Source organism: Ovis canadensis, chromosome 20, assembly GCF_042477335.2.
Source record: "Ovis canadensis isolate MfBH-ARS-UI-01 breed Bighorn chromosome 20, ARS-UI_OviCan_v2, whole genome shotgun sequence".
In the NCBI taxonomy this organism is placed as follows: Eukaryota; Metazoa; Chordata; class Mammalia; order Artiodactyla; family Bovidae; genus Ovis; species Ovis canadensis.
Genome location: NC_091264.1, coordinates 47493867 through 47520702, shown reverse-complemented (window position 1 = coordinate 47520702; position 26836 = coordinate 47493867). Strand labels below are relative to the sequence as shown.

The 26836-nt window shown below is 45.7% G+C and overlaps 2 protein-coding genes, 1 long non-coding RNA gene and 1 pseudogene across 8 annotated transcripts in view; 2 read left to right on the top strand and 2 right to left on the bottom strand.

The window, feature by feature from the left end:
- Positions 1-2594, bottom strand: part of GPLD1 (glycosylphosphatidylinositol specific phospholipase D1) — a 67918-nt gene extending 65324 nt beyond the window's left edge. For 2 of the 4 annotated variants that reach the window (XR_011251307.1, XR_011251308.1), the window contains exon 1: positions 2176-2223. The gene's annotated coding sequence lies outside the window, so the exon portion shown is untranslated. Of the gene's footprint in view, positions 1-2175; positions 2224-2260 lie in introns of those variants that run through there. The other 2 variants (XM_069563818.1, XM_069563819.1) reach the window with 2 other exon arrangements.
- The window catches only part of ALDH5A1 (aldehyde dehydrogenase 5 family member A1), a 26081-nt gene extending 1496 nt beyond the window's left edge, over positions 1-24585 (top strand). The window contains exons 2-11 of one of the 3 annotated variants that reach the window (XM_069563820.1): positions 5873-5956; positions 6649-6819; positions 8043-8159; positions 10495-10638; positions 13624-13767; positions 15356-15514; positions 17180-17349; positions 19586-19644; positions 21013-21193; positions 23987-24585. In XM_069563820.1, coding sequence (XP_069419921.1) covers positions 5873-5956; positions 6649-6819; positions 8043-8159; positions 10495-10638; positions 13624-13767; positions 15356-15514; positions 17180-17349; positions 19586-19644; positions 21013-21193; positions 23987-24080 — 1323 coding nt within the window. In that variant the 3' untranslated portion in view covers positions 24081-24585. Of the gene's footprint in view, positions 1-5872; positions 5957-6648; positions 6820-8042; positions 8160-10494; positions 10639-13623; positions 13768-15355; positions 15515-17179; positions 17350-19585; positions 19645-20005; positions 20211-21012; positions 21257-23986 lie in introns of those variants that run through there. The other 2 variants (XM_069563822.1, XM_069563823.1) reach the window with 2 other exon arrangements.
- LOC138425678 (putative ribosome-binding factor A, mitochondrial) lies at positions 3731-5038 on the top strand (annotated as a pseudogene).
- Positions 14720-26836, bottom strand: LOC138425679 (uncharacterized). Its single transcript, XR_011251311.1, has 4 exons — positions 26692-26836; positions 22228-22299; positions 15926-17071; positions 14720-15830 (listed from the first exon to the last, which is right to left on the bottom strand). It is a non-coding gene; the product is annotated as an uncharacterized lncRNA (long non-coding RNA).

The window sequence follows — 26836 nt, the reverse complement described above, 5'->3', positions numbered from 1 at the left end:
CGTGTGCAGGTACAAGAGCTGGAGCATAAAGAAGGCTGAGTGCTGAGCAACTGTTGCTTTCGAATTGTGGTGCTGGAGAAGACTCTCAAGTCCCGTGGACAGCAAGGCGATCAAACCAGTCAATTTTCCCTAAAGGGGAAATCAATGCTGAATATTCTTTGGAAGGACTGATGCTGAAGCTCCAATACTTTGGCCACCTGATGCGAAGAACTGACTCATTGGAAAAGACCTTGATGCTGGGAAAGATTGAAGGCAGGAGGAGAAGGGGACGACAGAGCATGAGATGGTTGGATGGTATCACCAACTGAGTGGGCATAAGTTTGATCAAACTCCGGGAGATGGTGAAGGACAGGGAAGTCTGACGTGCTGCAATCCATGGGGTCACAAAGAGTCAGACACGACTTAGTGACTGAACAACAATAAACAAATAAGTATGTTAGAAGTAATGAATGCTATGAGAAAAAGTAGAGAAGGCTAACAGGATCAGAGGCCAGAGAAAAGGGGCAAAATGTAAAGTAAATAGTGTGGACAACTGTATTAATTTGCTAGGGCCGCCATAACAGAGTATCACAGACTCAGTGGCTTAAATAGGAGTTTCTTGTCTCAGAGTTCTGGAAGCTACAAGCCTGCTCTCAAGACATGAGGGCAGGGCTGGTTTCTCCTGAGGCCCCTCTCACGTGGCCATCTTCCCCATCGTCACATGCTCCTCCCTCTGAACTTGTCAGTGTCCGAATCTCTTCTTGAGAGGACACTAGTTATATTGGGTTAGGATCCACTCTTATGACCTCATTTAATGTTAATGACCTCTTTCCAGAGCCCATCTCCAAATGTAGTCACATTCAGAGGTACTGGGGAGTTACGAGAATTTGGGGGGAACTGAATCCAGGCTGTAACATCAGGGTAGGTCTCATTGAGGACATGAGATGCAAAGACCAAAGGGGGTGAGAGAATTCCGCTGGAGCAAAAACCAAGTCAGGAGCGTGCCTGATGCACGTGTAGATCAGCAAGAAGCCCCGTGTGCTGAGGAGACTGACGTGGGGAAGAATTAGGAGAGGGCTGGATGGAGTGGGGTGTGTAGCCACTCTAAGGACTAAGTGGGATCTTACTCTAAGTGAGGCGGGGCTTCATTTCAGGGTTTTTGGAGAGATCTAACTTGCCTTCGGAAAGGATGCTCTGGCCACAGTGCTGAGAATAGACTGTAGTGGGGGCAACGGTGGAAGTCCAGGGACCGCTAGGAGGTGGTGATTTACATGGGAGATGCTGGTGACCGGCGCTAGAGTTCGTGGTGGGGGCGGTGAGGAGTGTTCTGATAAAAGATATGTTTTGAAGGTGGAAGACAGCTGGTTTCCCCAACAGACTGTTATAGGGGAGAGAGAGATGAAAGACAAGACTGAGGGCGGGAGAGGGGGAGGAAGGTGAAAGACAGGACTGAAGGATGACTCCAGGGCTCACTGGAGGGAGAAGGAAAAACCACACACTGGGATGGGGAAGGGGTGAGAGGAGCATGGGGCAAGAAACTGGAGCTCAGTTTTGGCCCCACTGAGTCTGAGATGTCTCTTAGATGCGAAGTGAGGGTATAAAGGGGATGTTGAGAGGAGCGCCTGAACTAGAGAGAGAACACAGAGGAGTGCTAACAGCGGTGGGAGACAGGAGCTTCCGAGCCTGCAGGAAGCATGTGCTCCGAGGCGAGCCCTGGGCCCTCTGAAGTCCTTTGGGAGCTCCCCCTACCCCCCACCGGGGCCTGCAGACTCATCCTGCCCTGCTGGGCTGTTTCAGGGGCCCAGGAGCAATTCCAGGTGCAGTCAGATGGTTCCCTGGGGCCCTTTGGGGATCCCTCCTTCTCGAGAGGACCTCGGAGCGACTTACTAAGGACGTGGTGGGGTCAGCTTCCCACCTCTGCTGTCTGGAAGGCAGGGTGCAAACGCAGGTTGTAAGGTGGCTCTCTTGTCCCCCACCTCCGGCTATTCTCTCCCCTCTCTAGGCCCATTCATGTCCCGGGTTCCTGAGGGGTGGTGGCTCCTGTATTCTGCCAGGGAGCCCGTCGGCCTGCACAGCCTGCCGTCACTCTCGCTTCTCCGAGCCCGTGGCGTGGCCCCCACCTCCTTCCCCACCTTGTGCACCCCTGGAGGGGTTCAGAGAGAGAAGGGAGCTGATGCTTGCTGACCACCTTCTCACCTGGTGCATTCGCTTCCTCTGGCCGCTGGGACGAGCCATCCCCAGACTGAGGGATTTAACGTGACGCAACAAAGCAAATACCTACCGTCCCGGAGGTCCGAAGTCCAAGAGGGGTTTTCAGGGCTGCATTTCCTGGGGAAGCTCTGGGGTTTCCTGGGCTTTTCCACCTTCTAGAGGCCTCCCAGGGCTTCCCTCATTGCTCGGTTGGTAAAGAGTCTGCTTGCAATGCGAGAGACCCAGGTTTGATCCCTGGGTTGGGAAGATCCCCTGGAGAACCCCATCATGACTTAGCAACTAAACCAGCGCCACCACCCCCCAGAGGCCTCCCTGAGTCGGTGGTCTGTGGCTCCGCCTTCCTTTGAAGTCCTCCTAGTGATTATATGGAGCCCACCTGGATAACTCAGGCTCCGCTCTCACCTGACCTTAATCACGTGGGCAGAATCCCTTTGGCCTTGTGAAGCAATACATGTAGTCACAGGTTCCAGGGATTAGGAGGGGAACGCCCTGAGGGCCGCTCTTGTGCCCTCCACAGCTGAGCGGTTCTTGGTGCTTCTCGTCCTTTCAGTGGCTTCCTTGGTGTCTCAGATGGTAAAGAATCCGCCTGCAATGCGGGAGACCTAGGTTTGACCCCTGGATTGGGAAGATCCCCTGGAGAAGGCCATGGCAACCCACTCCTGTATTGCAGCCTGGAGAATTCCACAGACAGAGGAGCCTGGCGGGCTACAGTCCACGGGGTCACAAGGGTCGGACTAGACTTAGCAACTACACGACCACCACTCTACAGAGAGGGTGAAATGACTGTAGTAATATTGTTTTAAGAGCTGTCAAGGCCTCCTCTCTGGGGGTTTGAGATTCAGACGACTCAACCACACCCCTGAGAGCTAAGATAACAAAGCATGTTAGCTTACCCAAAATAGGGAGGGGAAAGAACCCAGAGAAAGACAGTAGGTGGTGTTTCCACAGCCTCAGGCTCTTGGCTCAGGAGTGGTATGAGAAAAATAATTTAAATCTTACACCTACTAAATGGATTAGAATGACAGAATGACAAACCAGGTTTGCTGGTTGCTATGGGCAACCCCTCGGGCAGGTAGGAATAAACCACAGAGTCTCCTTTGCTTCCTGTACACCTGTTTAGATGCAGGAGGCAAGAGCTCTGGGGATGCCTTCCTTCAGAGCACCTGTGTGTGGTTTGCTTGACCTGGGTTCTCTTTTTTATTATATAAATGAATTCCTTTTTAAAAAAATATTTAAGAAATCATTTCTTCCACAATATACTTAATCCAGTTTATTTGTTCATCCTTTTATCTTGGAAAACATTTTTTAATTGTGGTAAAATGCACCTAATGTAAAATTTACCATTTTAGTTCTTTGCAAGTGTACAGTTGGGTGGCATTAAGTACATCCACAGAGTTGTGCCTGGCCTCTCCTCTGAAGTGTGCAAAACCCTTTCCTAAGCGTCACAGACCCCACACCCTCCACCCCAGTCTATGGGACAACTTGCCGGGGAGTCATTAAAATAAAGACCTGGCCATTTGTTGGTGGTCGCTGAGCAAAGATGCAGGCGGCTCTCAGGGGTCTGCCCGGGGTCTCCATTCGGGGAGCCTGAGCAGTGCCCAAGGTCTGCACAGCTCGCCTGTGTCCTGTGACAAGAACCTGCTCAAGAAATTTGCTTTGAAAACCAAGTAATGTTCCCAAGTGGGGGTCCTGCAAAGGGTGGGGTGTTAGCCTCCGGCCAAGCCCGCAGCCAAGTCTGTAAGTGCAGTCTCCGCTTGTGAAAGCCCACCCGTCACCGTTACCGTTTGTGGTTTTTCCACCCAGCCTTTTTTCTGTACTTTCATACAGTTGTGATGGTTTTAAGTTTGCTAAAAGCGAAGTGAACTTTCAAAGCAAAGTGATGTTTACATTCCACCGTGGGTCCAAGGTTCCAAATCCTCGGATTCAACCAACCTTGGACTGAAAATGTTCTGCAAAAATTCCACGAAGTTCTGAAAAAACAAAACCTAAACTTGCCTTGCTGGCAACTGTTTTCTTAGCATTTACATTGTATTACGTATGGAGGGAGTTTTGGTGTGAAGGTCCTTCCTTGGGCTCTCACTTGACCTACAAGCCATCCCAGTTGGAGTCCTTGATTAAGAGCACCTCCAGGAGAACCCAAAAGGAAGACCAGGGTGCCTGGGGGCGCTGAACGGCCTTCTCTACAAAGCACTCTCAGGCTTGCTATGCACCCCTGAAGTGAGCCAGGAGCTGTGCGACCTGAACGCGGAGCTCTGCAAGGTCTCTCTGGCTTCAGGCTTCTCTGCCTGCCGCGTCTTCTGGAGGGTGACCCTCTCTGAGGCCCAGAACACACACCAGAGGCTGTCCTGCAGAGGAGTGCCGCGCACATGGGGCATCTTCTGATGTCCCAGCAGACCCCGAGGAACGTGCTGCCCAGAGTCTTTGTTCAGGACAAAAAATATGCAGTTATGATGGACATTTATCGGCTACTGGCAATTGCTGATTTTGGACCCCGAGATGACAAGACTTTGTGCAAAGTAGTTTCAGCGACCCCGAGGCCCTGGACTCTGCTTTGCCAAGTGATACCCAGGGCCCTGCGGCACACTCGTATCTGAGTGGGATTGACCACGAGGCACTCAACAAGCAGATCCTGGAGTACAAGAGGAGGAGAGAGAAAGGGCACGGGACCGTGGGCCCCCTGTGGCCAGAGCACAGGGCTGAGCTCAGGAAGCAGACGAGGAAGAGGAAGGCCAGACCCCGTGTGGGTGATGACCTCTCTCCCGAGAACTACGTGCAGGGCGGGGAGTGACGACCGAGGTGGCCTTCTGCGGAGCGCGCCCCGGGCTACGAGTGGGGCGCCAAGAAGCAGAGCAGGAACTGCGATGGAGAGAAAGGATCAGAAGGGAGTGGATCGTGACCCGACTCGGGTGCATGCGCGCTGCTGGTGCCCCCGGGCGCCCTCTTGCGGCTGCAGGTGTCGTCTGCACCCTTTGTGCTGTGTTGCAGGAGAGGTGGTAACGCCTGCGGGGAGGGTGTAAAAACCTTAGTGGAAAAAAACTTAGAAAAGAACTATACTTGAGGACACTGTGAAATAAGCCAGTCACAGGACAGAGGCTGTATGATTCTACTTATATCAAATTCCTAGGGTAGTTAGATTCATAGAGACAGAAAGTATTAATAGAGTGGTGATTGTCACAGCTGGGGGGAATGGAGAGACAGGTCCGGACTCTCAGTTTTGCGAGCTGAAAAGGTGGTGATGGAGGGTGGTGATGGCTGCGAGACCATGTGAAAGTGTTGTACTTAATGCCACTGAACTGCATACTGAAAAGTGATTGAGATGGTAAATGTTGTGTTCCGTGTATTTTACTGCAAAAAGTAAGGAACTATACCTTTGTGTGGTGAAATTCATTATTCGCATTTACTATAAATAGTAAGTCATTCCATAAAACTTTTTTCCCCGCTTTTACAATTTATGACTCAGCACACCCAAAATGGAATCTTTGATATTACTCACCAAAGAAAGGTCTGTACCCCTGGAACAAATACAATGTTGCATGTCAGTTATACCTCAGTTTTAAAAAAAAAAACAGGTCAATATATGTTTCCCCAAGAATGAGAATGCACAGCAAATATTTTAGAAAACTGAAGACTTTACTAGTCTCTCTTATACTTGGCATTTTACTGTTTTGTATTTCTTTTTCAGGAGAGGAGTTCTTTACTTCGCAAGTGGTATGACTTAATGATACAAAATAAGGATGACCTTGCCAAGATAATTACAGCTGAAAGTGTAAGTTCAGGACCTAACTCAGTACTTGAAGAAACTGTCCAAGAGTTCTTAGAAGAAAGCTTGGAGGAGTCTCTAACTTCAGTACTGTTAGGTAGCTAAAGAAAATGTGATTTCTTTACTTCATGATCAGACATCAGTTGTTATTTTCGGCACAGATTTTTCTGATTAAATCAGGCACACGTTTGCTAAATCAAAATTTCTGTGTTGTAACTTACTCTTTAATAATATGCAAGAAATCAATTTTGAGTGGAACTATGTGAATACTGCTTTTCCACCATTCTAGGGTTTTTTTTCCCCCCACATGACTGCTTTGATTTTTTATGTTGTTTTTGTACATTTGCAAAGGTACCAGCTTTTTGGTCACTCTGATAAATTACTTTCCACTGTCCACAACATTTAGAAATATCAGAAGGAAAAAAAAATTTGAAGAGGCCGTTCTAGGTGCCTCCTCCTGACTGTAACCTGTTAAGGAGGTAAATGACGACTGTGGCTCAGGGTGACCTGGCAGGCTTCGTTCCATCACCATTTGTGATTCTGCTTTCAAAGACTCACACTGAGGCTAGAAATTTCTCCACCACCCAGTGAGTTTTGTAATGGGAGACTCTCGTACTCTGCTTGAAGAACTGAGAAACACAGAATTGCGCTTTTGTTATTAGAAGGTAATGAGTGTGTCCTCTTCTGATTTAATTTAGGGAAAGCCACTGAAGGAGGCACAGGGAGAAATTCTCTATTCTGCCAACTTCCTGGAGTGGTTTTCAGAGGAAGCCCGCCGTGTTTATGGAGACATTATCTCCACTCCAACAAAAGAAAGGCGGGCTTTCGTCCTCAAGCAGCCCCTCGGGGTGGCCGCAGTCATCACCCCGGTATGTGGCAGGATCAGCGAGGTCTGGGGGAGGAGGATGAATGGGGCTGGAGCAGCTGTGCTCATCCTGTGATCTCTGGCGCCTGTGCTTGGCTTCCTGATGCCACTGCTGGAGGCGGAGGCGTGTTTCCTGGTGTCTGTGATAATGAGAGGTGTGGTGGTGGCCAGTGTTTCCTAATGCCTGCAGGACAGGGATGACCCACAGGAGGCCCCTGGGGGCTTCTCTGACTTGGCATTAAAGGCTTCTTGGCTGGTACATCTAAAACAATCTTCTGGTGTTTATCATTTTTTAAAAAAGACTCAAGATGTGACACTTTCAAAGTATTTATGTGCCTTTCAGCAGGCACTGGGCCATATTCTGAAAGTTAAAAGGATAGGACTGCAGTATCCTTGTGGAGCAACCAGCTTTCTCTACCTGAGTTGCTTCTCTTGGGTCCATCTTCTGCTAGATGCCGTATTAATTTCTCTACGGTGTCTGCCAGCTGGTCTCAGGACTGCCTGTCCTTCCCTGCTCACCACAGTCACAGAGAAACATTCCCCTCGCTGTCTGGACTGACTAGGCTTGACCCAGAACTCAGCCTCCACTAGCTTGTGTGACCTTGAGCAAGTTTCTTAACTGCTCTGTCTCCAAACCTGCAAATACGAAAAATACCAACCTCATTGGGTTGTGATGAGGATTTAATTATAATAGTACGTACAACAGTGCTTAGGTCAGAATAAGCACTATACAAGGTTTTGTTGAAACAAAATATGACTATAAATATCCACAGGGAGCTATCTATGAATATCTAGAGAGGGAAGTAATATATCATATACCATCTTCAAAATCACCTTTGCTAGTATTTTTCCCCAAAGGGTCACCAAACCACAGCCCTCAGGCCTATATTTGTAAATAAAGTTTCACCGGGACAGAGGCACTCCCATCTGTGTACATGTTGTCTAGTTGTGATAGAAACTGGGCATCCCACAAAACCTCTTTACTACCCAGCCCTTTACAGGGAGAGTTGGCTGTCACCCAGGGTAAATAATTTTATAGTGTTTTAAACTCTGAAGGTGTTTTTGTCTCCACAGTCCCTGGAGCCAGCGGGTGTCAGGTGTTCTGAGCTCCTGAGTGTAAGAACACCTCTGCCAGGCAGGTGTGCAGAACTTGCGGGCTGGTGTCTTGACCCGCCTGCCTTTGGACCAGCCTTTCCTCTCACTCACCTCCTCTCTCTTCTGATCCAGTGGAATTTTCCCAGCGCCATGATCACGAGGAAGGTGGGGGCCGCCCTGGCAGCCGGCTGCACGGTGGTGGTTAAACCTGCCGAGGACACGCCCTTCTCCGCCCTGGCCTTGGGTGAGGTGAGCCTCTATGCACTGGGTCCAAAAAACAACGTTATCTAGCTAGGACATGAGGAAGCACTGTCGAAGCCTCCTTCTTTGCCTGCATCTCCTGTTTGATGGTGCTATGCTTTAAATCACTAGTCATTATTTTAGGTCAGATGTTCCTCTTTTTAGAAAAAAGTAAGGGGAATTTTCTGACATCTATAGGCTGTTGTTTAGCTACCCCAACAATGATATCTAGCCATCGTTTTTATTAAGTCATAGTAATGTGACTAAAAGGTGGGCATTTCTCACATTGAGGGCACCTCTTATTAACCACTCCCTTCTCCAGCTCAATCTGCATTCAGTCAGATCTTGTTCTTCTGTTTAAAACCCTCTAATGGCTTCTCATGTCACGCAGAGTAGGATCCAGACTTCCTGCAGACATCTGATGAGTTCCGTCTGTTCGGCAGATTCCCCTCCATCCTTTTCTTTCCCTTACAATCTGTCTTTTGAGGAAGCTGGACATCTGACCGGTAGAGCTCCCCATCAGCTGGGCTTTGCAGACAGCACATCGGGAACCATGTTCCTCTGTCTCCTGCGCTTTCCAAACTGGCAGCTGTATCCAGACACCTCATCAGACTCGGGGTCGATCCCATCTTGTGTCCTTGTGTCAGGAGGATAAGGTCTGGCCATGTCTATGTTCACATCTGCACCCATTGCTGTACGATGCTGCCCGGTCTGTTAATTCATTACAAGTTGCCCAAATGGTAATATTTGAATTCTTTCCTTTTTCATTCATTTACTCAGCAGACCACTTCTATAAATCAAAGCTTCCCATCAACTCTGTGGTTACCCGGCAGTGAATTCACAGAGGAAAGGCAGTATATTTGATTCTTTTTATTTACCAGTTTTTCACATAAATCAATCTATTCCTGTCATCTGCCAAAGGTTCCCAATTTGTTTTTTAAGGAGCATTATGTGCTAATAGATTTTAATGCGTTGGTATTTGATGAGTTTCACTTTCTTGTGGTTATTATCCTTGATGAAGCTCACATTGCTCCCACTTTTGGCCAATAGAAGCCTCTTAGAGTTGGCTCTTTTATCTTTTAACATAACTGTTAATAGTTTTTGAGACCTTCTTTGCTATCTAATATGACAAGATATTTTAGACTTATCATATATATTTCTTGTCCCAGACCTGGGATTAACTATTTCTACAGAAAGTCTTTATTTCCTCTGGTTCAGTTCAGTTCTGTTCAGTCATGTCTGACTCTTTGCAACCCCACGAATCGCAGCACGCCAGGCCTCCCTGTCCATCACCAACTCCCGGAGTTCACTCAGACTCACATCCATCGAGTCAGTGATGCCATCCAGCCATCTCATCCTCTGTCGTCCCCTTCTCCTCCTGCCCCAAGTCCCTCCCAGCATCACAGTCTTTTTCAATGAGTCAACTCTTTGTATGAGATGGCCAAAGTACTGGAGTTTCAGCTTTAGCATCATTCCTTCCAAAGAAATCCCAGGACTGATCTCCTTCAGAATGGACTGGTTGGATCTCCTTGCAGTCCAAGGGACTCTCAAAAGTCTTCTCCAACACCACAGTTCAAAAGCATCAATTCTTCGGCACTCAGCCTTCTTCACAGTCCAACTCTCACATCCATACATGACTACTGGAAAAACCATAGCCTTGACTAGACGGACCTTTGTTGGCAAAGTAATGTCTCTGCTTTTCAATATGCTATCTAGGTTGGTCATAACTTTTCTTCCAAGGAGTAAGCGTCTTTTTTTCCTCTGGTAGGAAATGATATTTTAAGACTACATTTAGGGCACCAGGGATGATCATTGCTACTGGCTGGTCACTGTCTCTAGGCGTTATTAGTGGCAGGGCTGGGAAATATACATACATGTGTGTACACACACACATGCACATGATAAAACGCTGCTTAAAATTCATGCAGAAACTTGCAGTACAGTAATCCCACATTGTCGCTCAGTCGTGTCTGACTCTCTGCAACCCCATGGAGTGCTGCCCGCTGAGCTCTTCTGTCCATGAGATTTTTCTCAGCAAGAAAACTGGAGTGCATTGCCATTTCCTTCGCTAGGAGATCTTCCTGACCCAGGGATCAAACCCGGGTCTCCTCCATTCCAGGCAGACTCTTTACCATCTGAGCTACCAGGTGAAGCCTGAATACCACATTAGCACTAGTAAGAATCTTACTTCAGTTCTAAATATATTCTATCCCCAAAGTCAGCCTATGTTTTGTTTTGTTTTTTGTTTTTTTGCCATTGCTTTCTGGGTTAAAACATTGATTTCTCTTTTCTGTTTTTCCAGTTTGCTCATTTGCCGCCACATGTTTGCTGTTTGTCTTTATAGCTTGCAAACCAGGCTGGAATTCCCCCAGGTGTGTACAACGTGATTCCTTGCTCTCAAAAGAAGGCCAAGGAAGTAGGGGAAGCACTTTGTACAGATCCTCTCGTGTCTAAAATTTCCTTTACTGGTTCGACAGCCACTGGAAAGGTATGTGACTTAAGTCTCAAAGGAAACAAGTGTCATTCTAATAACTTCTCTTTATACAGTATCAAAAATACTACTTCATCTCTGTCACCATTTGGAGGAAGGTTTCCAGCAGAGTGTTAAAAGCTCTGTCCCATATCATAATGTCTGATCATCTTCCGGAAATATTTGGATGGTGTTCCTCATTGTGACATGATCTAGGTTCCTGTTTGACAAAACTGAAGGTTTAAGGGTAGACAAGGTTCCCATTATTTCCGCATGTGAGGTAGATGAAAGTTGTCCATCATATTCCCATAACTCTCAAATGTGTGTCTCTTTCATAATCTAGAATTAAAGAAATGGATGCCTTAGAACAAAAATTGTGTTTAGTATAAAGATACTTACAGAAACAGAAAGATCATTTTTTTTCTAGCTTTCTTCTCCCTTATATGTTGAAAAGTTTTTTCCCTAAAACCTCATTTGTGTGCCTATGAGTGCATTTTTATTTATCCTTTTAAATGTTTAAAACAGGAAAAAGGCAGAGGTAGAGCAAAAGTTCTTAGTTATGGTGTTTCTCTCCAGATAGTACACATTTTTGCTGCTAGTGTTTGCATACATACATGCACATGCTCATATTAGAGAAGTACATAAACGTATCAGATTAAAATAATAAAAACCTAATCTGAAAGTTTTGGTGAAACTGGTCATTTTTTGGACACCATGAGAAGCAGGAGAAAATAAGCCAATTTTAGTAACTCCCAGCCATAACCATGTTTGTCATGCCACAGACTCATACTTGGGAAGCCTGCCACTCATTCATTTCAGAAGCGTGAATTTTTAGATCCACAAAGTGCTACCACCCTGCTCCAGGGGTATGCAGAGCAAACTTATTCTCAGAGGGTTTCAAAGTCATTGGAGAAAAAGAGAGAGGCCTGGGAGAAGAAGGGTTATAAACCTTTGCCACTGGAGCCGGAGAAGTACCCAGACGCTGGGCAAAGGCCAGCCACTCACTGTTTAACCTTACTTTGCTCAGCAAACTGTCTCCAACGGACAGACCCCCAGGAAAATGTTGACCGCGTTCCTGCCAAGTCCAACTGTCCTTTTAAGTTATTTACACGCGACAGTGCTTCGCTTCAAGTGGTTTAAAGGGAAGAGTGATAGGAATCACTGATAAGCAGCCATTCTCCATACCAACGGCCTCTTCAGGGCTGATCTTTGCAGAGAATCAGTGGCTCAGCTCTGGATCTTGGCACATAGAATCTTGCCTCTAAGTGAACCTCCATCAGTCAGCCTCTTCTGGAGATGCGGCCCTGCCCTTACCCTTCCAGGGGGACTGCTCCTCCCGGGGAGGGGACAGAGTGCCTCGTCTGCTCCCCACAGAGAATTCAGCAATGAATGGGCATTTGACCTGAGGAAAACAGATTCAGAGGTTGGCCAGTGACCAAGAGCCAGTGTCTCATAGAAAGGTAATCTGGGCAGTCATGCTCCCTTTCTAAGGCTTTGGAGGCTGAAGTCCCGAGAAGGTCAGCAGGAGGAATGGGAACAGAAAGAACTCCTCGGGACGTAGCAGGATTGTAGGCAGCAGGGGCCAGAGTCGGGTTCAAGCTCTCATCATGGGTGCTGAGTGTGAAGAAGACTCAGTCAGAGGACGCACGTGGAGGCAAGCGACCCAAGAGCAAACCGAGTCGGGAAAACCAATGGCCTGGCAAAGAGCATTTCTTAAAAGTTCTAAAGAAAATAGCTGTCTTGAGTCCAATAAAGAAACAGGTTTACTCACACCAGTCAGAATGGTCATCATTAAAATGTCTACAAACAATAAATGCTGGAGAAGGTATGGAGAAAAGGGAACCTTCCTACACTGTTGGTAGGAGTGTAAATTGGTACAGCTACTATGGAAAACAGTATGGAGGCTCCTTAAAAAACTGAAAAATAGAGATGCCATATGGTTTAGCAATGCCACTCCTGGGCATACATCCAGACCAAACTATAATTTGAAAAGATACACACACCCCTATTTTCATAGTAGGCAAAACATGGAAGTAACCTAATGTCCATCAACAAATAAGTGGATAAAGAAAATGTGGTACACATATACAATGGGATATAACTCAGCCACTAAGATGAATGAAGTAATGCTATTTGCAGCGAGATGGATGGACTTGAGACCGTCATACTGAGCGAAGTCAGAGAAACGAACATTGTATGACATCCCTTATATGAGGACTCTAAAAACAAATGATATAGATTAACTTATTTACAAAACAGACTCACAGACTTAGGGAAAGGGATACTTAGGGACTTTGGGATGGACATGTACACACTGCTATATTTAAAATGGATAACCAGCAAGCTCCTACTGTCTAGCACAGGGAACTCTGGTCAATGTTATATGGCAGCCTGGGTGGGAGGGGAGTTTGGGGGAGAATGGATACATGTATGTGTGGCTGAGTCCTTTTGCTGTCCACCTGAAACTATCACATTATTAATCAGCTATACTTCAATATAAAATAGAAAGCTTTTTTTTTTTTTTTTTAAAGGTACGTATCCCTCTGTGTATATAGCCAAATTCTGGATAGATATACCTTAGGATTTTATCAGTGGTAAACTAGGGGTTCTTGGGTTCTGGGTGATTTTATTATCCTATCTCTGTGATTGTTAAGCCTGTTTATAATTTTCTGAGTAGGTCACACATTGACATGGTTCAAAAATCAGGGCAATATAAACATGCTTATATTCAGAAGTTTCACCCTTACTCCATTCCTGGTTTCCTCCCTTTTATACATAATTATTTTTAGTTTCTTGTCATCTTCTCCATGTTTATCAAATATAAGCAAGTATGAATATATATATATTATATATATATAATTTTCCCCATTTCTTATGCAAACTGTCATCGCATATATACTGCTGTGTACTTGGCTTCCTCCTCTATTGGGTACTTTTTTGAAAAAAGCCTTACTGGTCCCTGTTGTTGATTGGGCGCTCAAAGCATCCTCTGTCTGCTCCCAGGTCCTATTGCACCACGCAGCAAACTCTGTGAAGAGGGTGTCCATGGAGCTGGGTGGCCATGCCCCTTTCATCGTCTTTGACAGTGCCAACGTGGACCAGGCTGTCGCCGGGGCCATGGCCTCCAAATTTAGGAACTCTGGACAGGTGAGTCCCGGAGCATTTTTCTGGGTTGTGTGCTTTACAAAGATCCTAGCCTTCCTCACCTCCTGGGAGAAAGGGCACTTCTGGGTTCCTGCCTTCATTCTTCATGCATGTCCTTTATCGGATGTTTAGTGAGTGCCCTCTCTTTGCCTGGGACTCTGCTAGGCTCACAGAGTATGAAGGGAAATAAGGTGTCTTCCTCCCTGGCTTCGAGGAAAATTTCCCGAACAGCAGAAGCCTTTTAATAAAATTGTTCTCTTCTTTCATCTCCTCTTTGAATCTGGTTATTTTCATAGTTTTCCCTTGCTGGACTTTTCTCTGCTGAACAGGTTTAAACATCTCCTCAGATACAAAATAGCCTCAACAGTTAGGGTCTGGAGCCCACAGTGTTAAGGAAAAGAAGGTTGGAAAATGTTGAGATGGTGCCTTGAAAAACTCAAAACCCTACTGCCTGGGTCTCACTCTTCACGAAATGAGGGGGCCAAGACAGGCCTCCACTAGAGGGCCACACGCAACACAGTGGGCCAAGGAGAGTCCAGCTTGTCCCCGGGAGAGTGGTGGCCTGTGCTCTCACCTTCTAGGGAATCCCAGAGCATTAGATCCAGCAGGGACCTTCCAAGTTATCTCATACAAGGTAAGTACTTCATCTTAGAGTACCATCAATAAGCGATTTTAAATGCATTCCAAAAAAGGAATAAAAACTGGAAAGTTATCTAGGAGGAAAAATGTGAAGTGTATAATATTCTTTATTAAATAGTTTTCATCCTGTTTTGACCATTGGTAATTAATTTTTCTCCTTTCACATAACCTAGATAAGCTTGGTTGTTTCTGAAATAGGTATGTTTCCTTTTAGAAACACAAAATGCAAGGGTGTATAGCCTTCAGAGTTACACTTACAAAGCTACAACTTTGGGGTATATTGCTTTAAGCCAATGAAAATGCACAGGGTACAAAATAATCTACAAACTGTTTCTATTAGAAAACACACAATTAAGAAAAAAGCCAAGAAGAAAATGTATCAAGGATAACCTCATTTCCAGTAATGTGTTTATATTGTATAACTTGAAAATATTAGGTCTAAACTAGAAAATATAATAAACAAAGGTCTTTTCAATAATTTAGGCTGGAAGAATGGTCTTGTGTCCATTTTCAAAATGTTGGATTCTGCCAAGCTGTTGAAAGGTTCACTAAGCTAGAGGACATAAATTAGCCTCTGAATCCTTTTCCTTCTAGCTTTTCCTCTCTGTCGCTGAGTATCACTGTCTCAAGGAGATATTTCTTGTGTTGGCTTTCTCGTTCCAAATATGAGCCATTTGAAAAAAACCTGGGCTGGTGGCTTTTTGCTCACAGATTATTTATGCTCGCTTACCTGTTTGACCACAGAGGCGTGGTGGCTGTGGAGGGGCCTGGAGAAGTACAGGCTCTTGGCATGTTTGTCGTTAGGGCTAAGCTCGAGTATGGAGGTGGGACCCAGGACAGGAACCACCTGGGAAGTACATTTACATTCAGAGGTAGCAGCAATCATAGGTTTATTGGTTGGGTCAGTAGCTTCTGATGAACTGTCGATGTGAGTTTCTTTCTTTCTGCGTAGACGTGTGTGTGCTCCAACCGTTTCTTGGTGCAAAGCGGTATCCATGACTCCTTTGTGAAAAAATTTGCTGAGGCAATCGAAACAAACCTGCATGTGGGTAATGGATTTGAAGAGAGAACTACTCAAGGCCCGTTAATTAATGCAAAAGCTGTAGAAAAGGTAAGTCTGTCTTATTACCTGTTCAGTGTCCTGGTTTCAGTATCAAAAACCACGCTGGTCAGGTGCCCAGCAAGGTGGTTTTGGAAACATGGAGAAATTAGAAAAACTAGTGAATTTCTGCCAGTTTGTATGAATCAAGTGGCATCGTCAGGTTATAAGCTTTTCCAGCTCTGTCATTTAGCTGAGTTCCCATGAGATCTGCCACTTTCGTTCTGCTGCCGTCCCTAAATTTTCTCTTGCAGTGGTGATAATTCTGTATCCTGCTGCTTCAGGAATTACCATCTTGAAATACAAAGTTCTTTCATCTTTGGAACACCTAAAAGGAGAGGAAAAAGGCTTTTTGTTTTTGAGATCAGACATTTCTAGGAATCTAATATTGTCCTCCGAGAGTTTTGAGAAGACGGGACATACTCTTGCCTGGAAAATCCTATGGACAGAGGAGCCTGGCAGGCTACAGTCCATGGGAGTCACAAAGAGTTAGACACGACTGAACATGCACCCACACCCACACGGGGGTGTATCCATTTTAGTGATAGAAGCTCTACAAAGACTTGAAGTGGAAAAAACAGGTCTATCAAACAAATGCTAGAGGAAACTTGTCAGAGCTAGGGGGAAATAACTTGATTCTTCAGATTGAAAGACTTTGTCAATTGCCAAGTATATAGAATTAGAAAAAAGAGAAAACCCAGGTGTGATTTGCTAAAATTTTAGAATATCGGGAACACACAAAGAAGATTCAAGAAGCTTCTAGAGTGGGGAAAATTGACCCATAAAGGAGTGAGAACTGTTTTTGAGTTAGAATGTTCATTGAAATATACTCAACACTCTGAAGGAAAATTATCTGGGGTCCAAATTCTATTACCAGCCAATGCAAGATAAAACAGCCCGACCTGCAGTTATCAGAACACTCTGAATATAAACGAACTTCAGTGCACCTTTTTCAAAATAACTAGTACTTGAGGAGAAAATATTAGAACAAAGTGAAAGAGAAGTCCAGGGACAAGAACAGCGTGGGATCCAAGAGCCTGGAACTAACCCAGGAAGGCAAAGAGAGCAAATCCCAGAAAGGCAGCTGAGCATCAGGCCTGGAAAGACACGAGTGTATGTTTATTAGGCCGTTCAGCAAACAGTAAGACCCAACAGCCAGAAACCCACAGAGCAGGGTTGCTGCTGTTCCGTCGCTAGATCATATCCGACTCTTTGCGACCCCATAGACTGCAGCATGCCAGGTTTCCCTGTCCATCACGCCAGGTTTCCCTGTCCATCACCAGCTCCCAGAGTTTGCTCAGGCTCATGTCCATTGAGTCGGTGATACCATCCAGTCATCTCATCCTCTGTTGTTCCCTTCTCCTTCTGCCCTCAACCTTTCTCAGCGTCAGGGTCTTTTCCAAGGAGTCGGCTCTTCGCATCAGGTGGCCAAAGTATTGGAGCTTCAGCTTCAGTCCTTCCAACGAGTGGGGAGGAAGCAGCATTGTATATACGACCTGCCCTCTTGACTCCATATCTGTGTATCTGGTTCTTTCAACCTAGAAGGAACTGGGGTACATGGTTTCAAACCTATTTGAAAAAGAAAGAAAAGTCCAGTTACCGTTTTTGACAGTTTAAACATTTTCCAAGCATCCTGGATCCCTTTTCCCAAAGGCTGTTCCTTTCTTCCTCACACAGGTAGAGAAACACGTGCATGATGCCATTTCCAAAGGGGCCACCGTTGTGACAGGTGGGAAGCGACACCACGTTGGGAAAAATTTCTTCGAGCCCACCCTGCTCAGCAACGTCACCCGAGACATGCTCTGCTCTCAGGAAGAGACTTTTGGGCCTGTGGCACCTGTTATCAAGTAAGGCCATCCAGCGTGTAGGAAGACCGGAGGAAGAGTAGGAAAGGAAAAGGAAGCCTGGAGAGTAATCCAGTTCCTGTGTCATTTGCGACCTGCAGGAGAGGGACAGGAGCAGAGAGTGGGGCTGTGTCGGGGGAAGGGCCAAGACCAAGGCATGGTTTTTTAAACATTGGTTTTCATTATTGCCCGTTTAGACCACAAAATTTACCAAATTCTCTACTTTGCTCCCTGCCGAACTCATTTTTCTTCATAACAGAGTACATCCTTCAAGACTTCTTTCAAGGGTGTCTGTGGGAAATGAACTCTGTGTTTGTATGGGACCTTTTATCCCACACTCACAAGTAAATAATAATCTACCTGCATAAAAATCTAGCTTCACAAGATATCACTCCTTGGTCTGCTTATTTTCAGGGTTGTTATTGAGAAAGCTGATGTCTGCTTCTTGTTCCTGTGAAGGGAACTTTTTCTCTTCAGAGACTCAGGGCCTTTGATGTTCTTAAATTTTACCATGGTAGCTTAGGTATGGCATACTCTGAACTTTTTTTTCAATCTGAGATCCCAAGGCCTTTATTTAAAATCTGAGGTGTCTGTTTAGTCCTGGGAAATTCTTGGTCATTATTTCTCCAAATATTTCTCTCTCCTCCCTTGCTAATGAAATTTATAAATTAATCTGACATTGGGAGAATGGACCACTTGGAGAACTTTCATCTTTTAGTAAAATATTTTTTACCTAGAATATGAACTTGACATTTTCCAAAAGGATGCAGGGGTTAGGAATGCAGGCTTTGCTACTTTATACCTGTGTCCCCTTGAATGAGTTAACGTCTCTGAGCCCCAGGGTCCTTCATGGGAAAAGGACTAAAAACTAGTATCTGCCTCATGGCTTCCCAGGTGGAACAGTGATAAAGAATCTGCCTGCCAATGCAGACCTGAGAGACTCAGGTTCAGTCCCTGGAGTAGGAAATGGCAACCCACTCCAGTATTCCTGCCTGGAGAATTCCATGGACAGAGAAGCCTGGTGGGCTATAGTCCATAAGGTTGTAAAGAGTCAGACATGACTTAGTGACTCAACAACAACAACAGACAAAAAAACTTGCCTCACAGGACAGCTGTAAGGTTTAAATTATGTAATATACATAAAGCACGTCACCTAATATCAGTGTGGTTGTTATTGTGTAAATAGTGAAGTCATGCAGTCATGTCCAACTCTTTGTGACCCCGTGGACTGTAGCCTACAGGCTCCTCTGTCCATGGGATTCTCCAGGCAAGAATACTAGAGTGGGTTGCCATTTCCTTCTCCAAGGAATCTCCCAGACCCAGGGATCGAACCTGGGTCTCCAGCATTGCAGGCAGACGCTTTACTATCTGAGCCACCAGGGAGTTCACACTCAAAAGGTGAAATCGTCGAGGATGTCCCACCTGATACTGTGATGAGCGCATTTTCGAGGGACATGTAGGCAGTGAGGACATGGATGACACCCTGGTTTTTATTCTCTGGCAGATAGAACGGCTTGCTCTCTACAGTGGAGAGACAAGAACTGCTCATCCTTGTAACAAGTGATTCTCTTGGGGTCCCCCTCCTCTCTCCCCTACTCATCCTCTTGCACTGACCGGGGTCTGCCAGCTCTGCCCGAGCCTTCAGAGGGCTGGCTGCTGCTGGGTCTCTGATTTGAGGAGTTGGGATGCATAGAATGTTTTGCCCTCCATTTACAGTTCTGGGGCAATAGGAAAAGGCCTCTGAAATCTAGTTTCAGAAATAAGATGATCAAGCTGGAAGCGACTGCATTAGGCTTCCATACTAGTAGTCTCATTTCCAAGGGGAACAGACCCCCAGCACTGTTAAGCAGTGGGGCCAACACTGGAACCCTGGGCCCCAGCAGGCCCTGGCTGTTGTCTTTCTCCCACATCACGGCTGCTTCTGAAGTAGTTATGATTGGTGCACGTCTTAAGAGAGAACAAGAGCAGTAACCCTTTTCCTAGGCATTTTATTCAACATTCTGAATACACTGTAGCTCCCTGTGTGTCTCCTGTTCTCCTAGAAGAGATGAACCGGTGTTGATCCAAGCTCCTTAGCCTTGAACTCAGCGTGTGCAGTGAATGAAGGTGTTTTCCTCTCTGCTCCTTACAAAACTCTGATTGACCCCTGGCTCTTATTTGGGAAACAGATCAGAAGGAAAAACAGCTGGTTTTCCTTCCCCTGTGGGATTTTGCTGATGACCCACCCTGACTTTGGCAGGTTCAACACAGAGGAGGAGGCAGTGGCGATCGCTAACGCGGCCGACGTCGGGCTGGCAGGTGGGTGTCTGTCCTCGCTTGGCGACAATCACAGTCACTTCTCCAGCTGTGCCTTTTAAATGTCACCCGGGGTTTTGAGAAGTCAACTTCTTTGCAGCACGTGTTTCATTGCTTTCCAAGGGGCAAGGGCGGGTTTGTGCCAGTCCAGGTTCTTTGCTGTGTCCGCAGGATGTGGGATGGGAGCTCCCTGGTCGGAGCTGGGCGTGGTGGAGGGAGAAACAGCAGTGCCGACTGTTCTGGGGAGAACCACCCACACCCCTTAAGCCCCATGTTCCCAGAGGCTCGATGCCTGGAAATTCCAAGTGCTTCTCCTCGCATCCCTCCTGGAAGCCTGAACAAGAGATAGCGCTTGACTTCACAGAGAGCATCAGGGCGATGAAGGAAGGGAAGACAGCACCGGCAAAGGGAGCCTCAGGGAGTGGCTGCCGTTCTTGCAGTTTGGACATGGTCAAGGAGGCCACAGTATGTACCCTGTGTCCCTGACAAAACTGTGTCTGCATAAAGACACTCAACAAATCTGTCTTTAGCATCCACTAGTGAAGGAAGTGTTGGCAAAGATAAAAAAGACACAGATTCAGCCGTGGCTCTACACGCGCTTCTCTGGGTGGACAAGAACCACTGATAACCAGAGAAAGGATGTCCACACTGCAGAGTCCCTTATTCTATGACACAGACTCCGAGTTGCTGACTCAGAGGGCCTAATGCTGGAGTAAGACGTGTGCACGAGTGCCCCCGTAACACTGAGCTCAGTATTCTTCTCGTCCCTTCTTGATGGGATGATGGTGGAGGAAGCCACATCCCAAACCAGGGCATCCATGCTGGGCAAGACTGATGGTGCAGATTGAAGAAGAGAGGTTCTGGGCAGAGGGGGACCTAGGGAGTTAAGTGAAAACAGGACAAGGAGAACTGGGTGGACGAGTTTGGTGGAGATGGTCGGTGACTGGAATAATGGAAGATAAAGCTGGACATGTTGATTGAAAGCACATTAGGGAGAGTTCGAATACTCACCAGGAACTTAACCTTATTTATGGGTAACAAGGAGTCACTGGAAGGTCTGGGTAAAGACATCACATGGACTACCTAACAGATGTGTGCAGGGTGGATTGATTAGGAGGCCATAGGAACTAGGTTCATTGTTGTTACAGTCCTTGCTGGAGATGGTGAGAGAGCTAGCGAGAGTGGAACAGAAGCAAAAAGATGATTTCTAAAGGTTGTGAGATGAAGACATACATGGAACCAACTAGGGGCTCCACTTGGAAGCAGGAAGGTTCCAGCCCGCATGACTAGGTAGCTGGTCATCCATGGCACCCTCAGCTGTGGACATGATGTCTTTAATGACTACCTCTGTGTCTTTTATCCTCACAACAGGTTATTTTTACTCTCAAGACCCGGCCCAGATCTGGAGGGTGGCGGAGCGGCTGGAGGTCGGCATGGTTGGTGTTAACGAAGGACTGATCTCCTCCGTGGAGTGCCCTTTCGGGGGGGTGAAGCAGTCCGGCCTTGGGCGAGAGGGCTCCAAGTACGGCATTGACGAGTATCTGGAGCTCAAGTATGTGTGCTTCGGAGGCTTATAGGATTCTTTAAGAAATAAAAAGGGAGGCTTACCTATGTATGGGGACATGCCATCCGTTATTTTAAATAAACCCATAGGGTAGGTGAACTAGGAATTTTAAAAAACGAATCATCCAGTCCTTATAAGCAGATACAAAGCCTATCCCTCCTCCTAGCTGGCTTGGGGCCAATACATGCCACAAGCCTATGGCCACAAATCCCTGAGAACCAGCAGTGGGTTTATAGGATGAGGCCCTGGATCGCCAGCCCCCACCCTCCCCACCCATGACCTCATCTGCCTCAGAGCAAAGTGCAACAAGCTGGTCCTGAAGCCCCCTCATCATGGTGGCGCCACAGCCTGGGCAATGACATAGCCAGCACCCACGTGGCTCCGGAACTAAGACCCAGGGGGCTGCGGGGGACATCTCTTGAGTGTGACTGACAGGCTGGGCAGGATGCCACTGCATGCCTGGTGACCCGCCAGCGGGGTATTCGGAGGTGTTGCTGCAGCGGCTGAATCATTGGTTTTTGTTTGTTTGTTTGTTTTTTTAAGAACTTTAGACACAGCACAGAATTGCCTGGATTTCTTTGAGAAGTGAAAGAACCCCTCTCTTTTTTTTGACTAGTTTTTAAACTGAAAGCTCCACCATCCTCAACTGCTTAAAGATTCTGTGTTCACTTCTGTGCTGTTTTTCCACATCATGTTTCTGAGAGAAAATAAGCATAAAGCAGAGTGCAGCAGCAGCGGCTTGGTGGGGCTTTATCCACGGGTAACGGCCTGGCCGGGCTTATCTGCACAGACATGCTGTCTACCCCCCACACCCAGCCCTCAGTACAGTGGAGATTCTGTTCATGCCTTACTTAGCTCCATGGGATACTGTGAACCTAAGAGAAAGCAAACATATAGTATTTGCCAAAAAGTGAAAATTTGATGTTCAGTGCGGGAGTCATCGTTGTTATGGGTGGTACCTCCCAGCCCGGCTTGGGTCTCCAGCAGTGGCTTTGCCAAGGTGAGGGGAGGCTGGTACCCACCTGCTCAGCACCTGAGCCCGAGGGCGGGCTGGTCTCCCATAGCCTGCTCTTTATGACATGCTGCTCCTTCACCTGCAGGGAGCGCAAAAGCACTTTGAGCACAGTGATCTCAAAAGGGAAAAGAATTTCCATAGCTGCCAGTTGGAAGAGGCGCTTTCTATCCAATGAGTTTTTATAGTTCTTCTTTTAAAAACAAAAAGCCCAACGATCACTGTTTCCTGTTGCTCTGAAAGAAAAACTCTAAGAAAACAGTAGGCTTTTCTGTACTGTGTCTCTAAACGTCCTGATATATGAGGAAAGGGGAGGCTGGTCCTGGTGGAACAGATAGGGATGAAGCTCCCCCTTTCCCACTGTGTGTGTGTGGGTGTGTGTGGGTGTGTGTGTGTGCACACGCGCGCGTGTACTTCACTGACATCCTCTGGATGTTTTGGGGAGCGGAAGGAAAACGTGAATGAAAGGAGTGCTGGAGGCAGTTGATCCTGGACCAATAGCACCCCTCACTGAGCCACAGGGAGCTAAAAAGCTAAAGGTCTGAGATGTCCCTGTGCACAGAGGTACCATGGCCAGTCCCGGAGCTGCCTTGTGTTTGCCCTGGGTTACATCAGCCATCCCCCTGAGGCCCAGCTAAGCAATCAGCTGAAGTCCACCTAGTGACAGGCACTGCTCAGACCCTGTCCACAATCACATACACATCATATTGACCGGGAATTTGCACTTACTAGTTCTGGAGTTGTTTCACGTGACATTTTAATTACTTAATGTTTGGATGTGTCCATCTGTTTTCTATTAACAATAAAAATGCTCTAAATAGTTTTTAGAAATCCAGAATACTAGTGCTTGAAATGTTTGGGGGAATACATTCAAATACGTTTGTTAATTTTATAACTCAGCAGATGCTTTGGCTTGATGGCAGATTTTGTTTTCTAGTATATCTGTTTGACCAGGTACATAAATTGAGGGCCAGAGACTCACTGCAATATCCTTGATTAATTCTGGAATTAAAGTAAGTTGAAAAGGAAATAGCTTACTGTTTAGTAAAATTGATCTGGATTGTGGGGAAAGATGTATTTTTTAAATGAACTTTTTTGGGGGTTATTGTTCAGTAAGGTGATCGATTATGTGATGGAATATGTGATGGATTTGTTAAAAATGTGTGTTTTAACACTAAATAGAAAAGGACCATTAGACCAGGGATTGGTTCACAGGCCAAATCTTGCCTGCTTTTGTACAACCCAGAGCTAAGAATGGTTTTTATATTCCCAAATGGTTAGGGGAAAACAAATCAAAAGAATAGTATTTCATGACACATGAAAATTTTCTGAAATTCAGATATCAGTATCCATAACTCTTTGCGATCTCATGGACTGTAGTCCGCCAGGTTCCTCTGTCCATGGAATTCTCCAAGCAATACTGAAGTGGATAGCCATTCTCTTCTCCAGGGGATCTTCCCAACCCTGGGATCAAACCTGGGTCTCCTGCATTGCAGGCAGGTTCTTTACCATCTGACCCTCAGGGAAGCCCCAAATAAAATGTTATTGGAACCCAGCCACGCCCATTCAGTTACCATATGATCTGTGGCTACCTTCTAGGCAGAATTATTTACACCACAGACAGAACTGCCCACAAAACTCTTTGGCTTTTTACAGAAATAATTTGCCAACCTCTGATCTAAACCAAGAGGGAGATACTGACCTTCCCATGTTAATGAGGCATTATTTCATTTTATTGAACACGTACTCTGTAAAAACTACTTTTCCAGGTCTTGCTCCAGTGAATCCTCACCAAGAACTTTCCAGCAATCATCACATGACTCATATGAAATCACCCAGATAACGGGAGTCTGTTGGCCTTGAGAAAACAATTCTCAGTTTACTTTCCCCAGCTATGCAGGGATTCTCATTTTAAACCTCCTCTGTACCTGTGATCTTTATCCATTTGAGCAGCTTTTAAATATAATTTTATGTCAAGTGTTGGCTCATCTACCTTTAATTTTTATGGAAAGACTTAGTGAAAGTAAAGATCAGAAGCACAATGCAGATAAATCTGTTTCATTGTAAACTTAGATCATTAACTTTAAACTGCCACATGACTGCCTTCTCTGCCGGCTGAAGCCCAGGGCTTTCATTATTCATATGCGGCTATGATAGATAGCATTTTACTTGAATAATATTTATGCTGTGGGTTTTTTTTCACGCTGTATTTTGTGGGATAAAACTTGGGGATAAGTGTAGTTGGAACTGTGAAAACATTTTGTTTTTTAAAAATGTACATGTAATTCACTTTCCGGTTTTTGATAACTGTGTATGTCAAGGCAGTGGAGTTGTGCGTGTGTGATTAATAAAGGTTGAATTAACAGAATTTCCTGTTTTAAGTGAAGGTTTCTGGTTTGTGGGATTTTTCTTGCCAGTTCATCATCTGAGTTTACTTTGGAGTTTATTAGACGAGTTTGGATATGTATGCCCCCCTCAAAATATGACTGTAGGAGTTCAGGACACACCACCCCAAAATGTGCCACTTTGGCATAAGGATTTTTGTGAGCTGAAGACAATTAAGTAGCAGATAAAAGAAGAGCACTCTGTCTTTTGTTACCCCTCTATTTGCCTAAAAGCAGGATGAGTGCTAAGGCGCTTCAGTCGTGTCCGACTCTTTGCGACCCCATGAACTGTAGCCTGCCAGGCTCCTCTGCCCACGGGATTCTCCAGGCAAGAATACTGGAGTGGGTTGCCATGCCCTCCTCCAGGGGATTTTCCTATGCAGGGATCGAACCTGTGTCTCCTGTGGCTCCTGCACTGCAGGTGGATTCTTTACCACTGAGCCACCAGGGAAGCCCCAAAAGCAGGATACAAATTTACAAAGGTGCCCCCTTTCTATCAAGAGGATGGGATAAAGGTTAATTCCCAGAGACAACTTCAGGCCCAATCAGCCTGGACTCTAAATAACAAATTTTACTAACTAGTCTTTGGCTCCACCCTTGAAAGCCTACAACTGTTTTCCTCTAGCCTGTCATTTCTCCAGAGATTTATTCTTCTTTGTTGAAGATGCTATGTAAGCTGACGCTTTAAGCCACTTTCAGTTATCACTTCTCTCTGAAATACACGAGTTTATTAAAACGTCTGCTTTTCTCTTGTTAATCTTTTATGGCAGTGGTCTCAGCCAACAACTCAGAAAGGTAGAGGGAAAATTATTTCTCTGCCACATGTATAAACAATGCTCCTTTGATCTGTCTGTGAATCTCCTGGGCAGAGAGCCAGCCTATGAAATTTGGTACCCTAGCACATTCATACAGGAGAGACTGTAACAGGGAAGAAACTTGTAGTATTCTATTACAAGTTAATCGGACTTCCCTGGTAGCTCAGTGGTAAAGAATTTGCCTGTCAATGCAGGAGACATGTGTTCAACCCTTGGGTCAGGAAGATCCCCTGGAGAAGAAAATGGCAACTCACTCCAGTATTCTTGTCTGGGAAATCCCATGGATGGAGGAGTCTGGTGGGCTACAGTCCGCGGGGTCGCAAAAGAGTCAGACAAGAGTCAGATACAACTTAGTGACTAAAAAATAGCAGCAAGTTAAGCTTAAATTATTTGTAATGGCTCGTCTCTAAGAACCCTGCTTCCCAGGTAATAAGCATTAACCTAAAATAACTCTGTTTAGCTCAGAGGAAATATCCTGACCAGGCCCATCTGTGAATGGCTGTAGGAAGAAACCTACACACCCCTTCAGAGGCTGATGGAAACCAGGAAGTGTTTGAGTTTACTCTCTCCTCTTTCAGTATAAAAGAAGCCTGAATTCTAACTCAAGCAAGATAGTTCTTTGGAACATGAGCCCTCCATATTCACAGCCTGCTGCCTTTCTGAATAAAATCATTATTTCTTGCCCCAACAACCCGTCCCTCAATTTTTGGCCTATGTAGGGAGAGCAGTAGGAGCTTAGACTCTAGTGAGTCTAAGGTTACTGAGTACAGGCTTACTGAGTGTAAGCCTGTCCCATGGCTTGTGCTAATACATGCTAGCTGAATGAAACGAATTTACCTGGTTTGCAGGTGTGGCTGTCTAAGAAAGGAGGATCCTCCAGCTTTCTCAAATTCACCAATCTCTCTCTGCTACACAGGCCACTGTTATCCATTATGTACTTTTTTCAAAGTTTGGGTTTTTTGGCTACAGAAATGTATGAGGAAGACATTTTTTGAAACCCTGCTATTCAGATAAAATCACTGTTAATTATTTAGACAGCATATCTTATACTTTCATACAGTGTTCGTTTATATTTTCAAAATTTTCACGTAGGCCTCACTGAATCCAAGGTACATCAGTAGGCTTTGAACAAAATAAGAAAAAATAGCATTCTTTGGAAAAAAGAACAGCATTCCTGGATACCCATCTCCCTTTATCATCCCATTTATTCCATGCGTTCTCTTAATCTGCTTTTGATTTTTAAAATTACTTTACCAGGAGAAATGATCCACTTACCTCTTGTGACCTGAAACAAACTTCCAGATATTGCTCCAGCCAAGACGGGTTTAGTTAGGACGAGCAGAGAACTAACTGTAACTTGAGATCTGCAACCATGGCCAGCTGCATCAAGTCAAGTCCCTGCACAGCAACAGAAGAAAAA